The sequence below is a fragment of the Nothobranchius furzeri genome, chromosome 14 (assembly GCF_043380555.1).
Source record: "Nothobranchius furzeri strain GRZ-AD chromosome 14, NfurGRZ-RIMD1, whole genome shotgun sequence".
NCBI classification, from domain to species: domain Eukaryota; kingdom Metazoa; phylum Chordata; class Actinopteri; order Cyprinodontiformes; family Nothobranchiidae; genus Nothobranchius; species Nothobranchius furzeri.
In genome coordinates, this window is record NC_091754.1 from 2,357,558 (window position 1) to 2,362,557 (window position 5,000).

General features: G+C 49.2%; 1 protein-coding gene across 1 annotated transcript in view; it reads left to right on the top strand.

Moving 5' to 3' along the window:
- hdac4 (histone deacetylase 4) overlaps positions 1 to 5,000 on the top strand; it is a gene marked incomplete in the record, with an annotated part of 176,098 nt that overhangs the window by 168,913 nt on the left and 2,185 nt on the right. The window contains 2 exon segments of the mRNA XM_070543899.1: positions 466 to 599; positions 4,244 to 4,328. Of these exon segments, the coding sequence (XP_070400000.1) occupies positions 466 to 599; positions 4,244 to 4,328 (219 nt within the window).

Consider the following 5,000-nt stretch of genomic DNA (forward strand, 5'->3'; position numbering starts at 1 on the left):
AAAGGAACGTTTATGTGCGGCACGCCGCAGCCACAGAAGACGTCGGCGTGCCAGAAAAGAGATTTTCCAAAAACCGTGCCGCAGATCCCAAATAAGAGTTGGGGTCTTGGTTGTCCAAGGAGTGCTATTGGTGGTTTAGAGCGGGATGGAGAGCAAAGAGCAGTTGAATGCACACATTTGAGCTGAGGACAAACATCAAAGTCCATGACTGAGTCCAAACTGAAAGCTGTGCTTATGAAATTAAAGCTGGCTCATATTAGGGCTTGTTTCTGGCCTGCAGTAAACCCACAGAGCTCTCTCTGTCTCCGAGGCACTCGCCCCATCCTCAACCAGCATTTAGCTCTTTTGTTTTTCTGCTTTCATCAAAATCCAAAGGGGAAGTCAGCGGCCCGACAGCACTTCTCACCCACTTCATTTCCCCCTTTGTCCTCTTCCTGTCTCTGCTGTCATTTCCTCTGGATCCAGGCTTTGGCTACCTGACCAGGCAGCTGATGGCGCTGGCGGGCGGTCGCTTGGTGCTCGCCCTGGAGGGGGGTCACGACCTCACGGCCATATGTGACGCCTCTGAAGCCTGCATCTCTGCTCTGCTCGGCAATGAGGTAATCACTGAGGATCCCCGGGCACATGCAAATGTAAAAATACAAAACATAGAAGTTGACAGGCATCTTTTTATTCAGCGTATACTCTGAGGTTGCTCAAAGTTGGATCAGCAGCAGTTTTATGCTAAAGAATCGTTTATAAGCGGTGATTTAAAGGAGCATTGTGAAGCTGCTGTGGGTTTCTCTATCGGGTTGTTGAAACAGACTTTTTGCGTCCGACTCCTAACTCTGTGTACCTGCGTTGCTGCCGCCCTTACGTCGCCACACGGACATCTGGTAAAGCTTCAGAAGTGCAGGGGCGTCTCAGACCGACTTCCAGTTTGAAGGACACTTTCGGTACTCAGTGGAGTGAGTCTGGGGGCGCTGCGTCTCATGTTTCAGCGTCCTGCTGGGCGTCCCTGCTCGCAAGAGTTCGAGCAGGTCCCTGGACGGGTGCCATGGTGAGCTGAGAATTTGAAAATAGGCAGGAGGCAGGGAGGGGGGCGTCAATTGCCTCTGCCCTGCAGGGCGCCGCTCTCACCCAAGGCCCCGTTGCTGATGCACATCTGAAAACGCTTAGCCTCACACCTCTTCCAGCGGGGTCAGCCTGGGTCTAGGGATCAGATAATAAAGGGAAATGGGGTAATCATTTGAAGTTGGGCGGGAGGACCTGCTGTTATTCAGCAGCTCCGTTGAGCTTTGATAGCACACGACGGTGGGAAAATGGAGCTAAGCTATCTTTGATCCGATCAAAACTGCAGCAGAAAGCCTTTGTTTTGTTGTTTTCTTTCATCTGCAACGGGCTTTGAAAAGAACACGGCACGATGCCGGGAAATGTCCGAACTTGGAAGACGAGGAATAGCCTGTGCTTTTGCTTCTGGTCCGCCGTCTGGCTGCAGCCTCAAACAGCAGCTCTGAGGAAAACGTATGCATGCAGGGGGAGTGTGTAACCAGCAGCCGGGCTGTGTGGGCATCACGGGGCAGCAGGGTGCTGCGTCTGCTCACAACGTGTCCACGGAGGGAGTTTTATACCCTGGAATAAGGTTCGGTTTGTGTTGGCTGAGTGGGCTCAGGCATGTAACCACAGCTGGATCAGTCGGTCAGTTAACGGTGCTTCAGACAGCCTGAGGCGACGCATCATCTGGAAGACTCTGCATCGCCAAAATAAAACTCTCTGATCCAGCTGCACTTTCTTTTTCAAGCTTGGACGGTCATTATTTTGTTTAAAATGTGGTGAAAAGAGTGCAAATCTAAATGAATTTCTTTTATTTTGCCAAAAGGACTAAAGATAGATGTTCTCTTGAGATTCATGAGCTGAAAATAGAACTTTCTTGATGCTTTTATTTTGTAGCAGACTAAGAGGCATAGCTTATATCTTAGGTGCCAGAGGTTTCTATTTTCCTCTTGTTTAGTTGTTTTCAGTGTTTCTCTGCTCAGTCCAGCCGGTACGACTCGCATACCCGACGGGTTTTCCTGCTTACCACCACTGTCTTGTTTTACTCTCAGGTCCCTGCTGATCTCTCATGAATGATGCATTTGCAGCTACGCTCGTCAACGCTCACATGCAGATGTTAGCGGCTGTTAGCAATAATTAGCGAAACAACAAGCTAATATGCTAACTGTTAGCAGCTGCCTGTGGGGTTGTTACTGCCGTCCAGTTACAGTTACACGCTCGACTTCACCTGTCTCCCTTTGGGCCCAACGGTTCCAGCCTCCACCCTTATCTGAACAGGTCACCTGTTTTTCACCGTGCACACGATTACCTCGTTCAGTTAGCGTAACGTAATCAGACCAAACGCTAAACAAAGAGTGCCTTGTGCACTTTTCTTTTGCTGAACAAGTGGAATTCCTCCTCTTTCCACTGTTTGGGTTTGAGCCTCCTTCAGGAATGTTTTGACCGGAGCACGTTCCCCTCTGCTCAGGGCTTTACGCCGTGTCTCGGGTTTATTAGACAGAGCTCCTGGCTTCGTGTGACGGCAGCGGCGCAGATCATCATCCTGCTCTGGAACCGAAAGCTCATCCAAGGCCACCAATTCGAATGTTTGGAAATGTTGCCTAGAATGATGTCATCAGCGAATGGAAGCTGTTTCATGCGTGCGTGTCTGGGAATTGTGTCTTTACTGTACGTGCCGACCGCTGGGGCCCTTAGGTACCATGACAAGAGCCATTAAAGTTTATAAGTGTGAGGCCTGGCTGTCAATCAAACTGACAAGCAGCCCCCGTCTGACTCTGCTCTGAGGTGAACTCCACCAAACCCCAGAGATCCTTTGACCTTTCGTTGACAGGAAGCTGAGAGAAGCTGGATCAGCTCGGGCTGGGCACACCTGGGCTGGAAGTGACCCGGGTCACTGAGATCAACTGAAACCTGTAGACGGTTGTGACTGATGATGATGATGATGATGTTTGAGTCTTCCAACATGGACATCTTAAGATTGAAGGGATGAATAAGGTCTGCGGTCACCCACTCAGCCACAGCCAAAGTAATACTCTTCTACTTTTAGATGGTGTCCTTTGAATTTGCGTCACTTTCTGTAAGACTGATGGCTTTTTTTGGTGATTGGTCACTTAAAGGTGCTGAACTTTTCATATGACAACAGCAGCCATGGTCTGAACCTCTCCCAGCCCTTCCAGGATGGGGTTGTGAATCAGAAAAGACTCGTATTGGGTGACAAACAAAGACAAAGACTGTCTACATGTGAACTGTTGGCTGTAAATAGCCGTGCACAGCCTCATGTGTGCACGTACCTCAGTGCATGATGTAGCCTGTCGTGCCACAGCAGGATTAAGGTATCCATCCCCTGGAACTGCCCTTTTCCCCTCGGCCCTGCAGACCCCTCCCACACACTATTTGTTTTAATTAATAGAAAACTTTCAGTCTCGGCCAGCCGACACCGACCAACGACGACTTTTTCCTTTTCTCTTTCCGGCATCCTGCTTCCAGAACGTCAAGCCAACTCTTCTTTTTCTTTCTCTTCTCACGTCTCCTTCCCTGTTTCCATGTCGGTGCATTATTCCAGCGGGGCTCTGACGGAGCAGAAAAGGGAAGTGTGCTGTCTGTGTGGGAATGTGGAGTTCAATGAGCCCGTTCAACAAAACGGCATGAGAAAGTGTCGGCCAGAGGGGAAATTAAATCATTCCGGGTTAGGAAAGCACTTCAGGGAATAGCTGTGGCTTGGAGACTTTCATAGACCGGTTGATGAGGTGCATTTGTGTTTGTGTGAACAAGCACTTTCCAAGTTTGTGCATCTGCGTACACCCATGCACGTCCGTAGAGCGGGACTCGGAACAAAGCACGCTGTGTAGTTCGTGTCAAGGAGTAGCAAAGCTGAGGCGAGTGGGAGGAGGCATGCATCCGCAGGCGTTTGTTTTATTGTGTCAGCAGCTTGGGATCGTTCCCAACCTCTTGGACTGACTCGACAGTGGGTTGTGGTCCCCATTTCAAAAATCATCCAACAAAACCTGCGGGACCTTGCATGATGTCAAACCAGGTTCTGGAGCAGACGCTTGAACACCTGTCCGACACCGCCGTACAAACACACGAGTGCTCTTTAGTTTAGCTGAAGCCGGTGCAAACACACAGCCTAAGAAGTATTTTAAAGCTAAAAGATTGTAAATGTCTGTGGAAACAGTCAAATGGATATAATGTTGTCTTGTTTGCTTTCTAGTTGGACCCTATTTCATATGAGGTGCTTCAACAGAGACCAAACGCCAACGCTGTTCACTCGATGGAGAAAGTCGTCGAAATTCACGGTAAGTGGATCGCTTCCGTCGACTTCAGACGTGGTGTTGTATCGTCGCTGTCGTTCAGAAACCTTGCAATCCCCAAAAGGAAATGGAAACGTCAATAAAGTGTGGTCACAAGCTTTTCTTGATGCAAAAGACACTCGAGCGCAGCAGATCTAACGAGGACAGATCCGTCTTCTGTTTGAGGGGACACATGACGCTAAAGTGCAGCCACGAGGATTTCAGCTGCATCTATAAACACTCCAGACTTTTTATATCATGGATGAATTTGTCCTTGATCCTCCTCCACCTCGTCATGCGGTCGCCGCCTCTAAACCCACGTTCATCATCATTTCCATCCACCAATAACACACTCGCTGCATATCTTTGCACTCCTTCATCCACGGATGAATAAACATTCATATTGTCGGACTTTTCCCGTCAGGCGTTCTTCAGTCTGTTCCGTGTCTACAGCTGAATATCTTTTTTGAGGTGACAACGGCGGTGCTGTTGACAAATGTAAAGGAAGCAATGTCCTGACCAATCACAAGCTTGCGGTTTCCGTCACTTTCAATGGAGATGTAAAAATCTGGGCATTTCTCTGTCACCGCGGGACCTCTGTGAGCCCGTTGGAGGGCCCTTATAACGGCGCTTCGTGTCTCAATACCGACGCTTACGGAGAAGCATAAATCAGGTTCT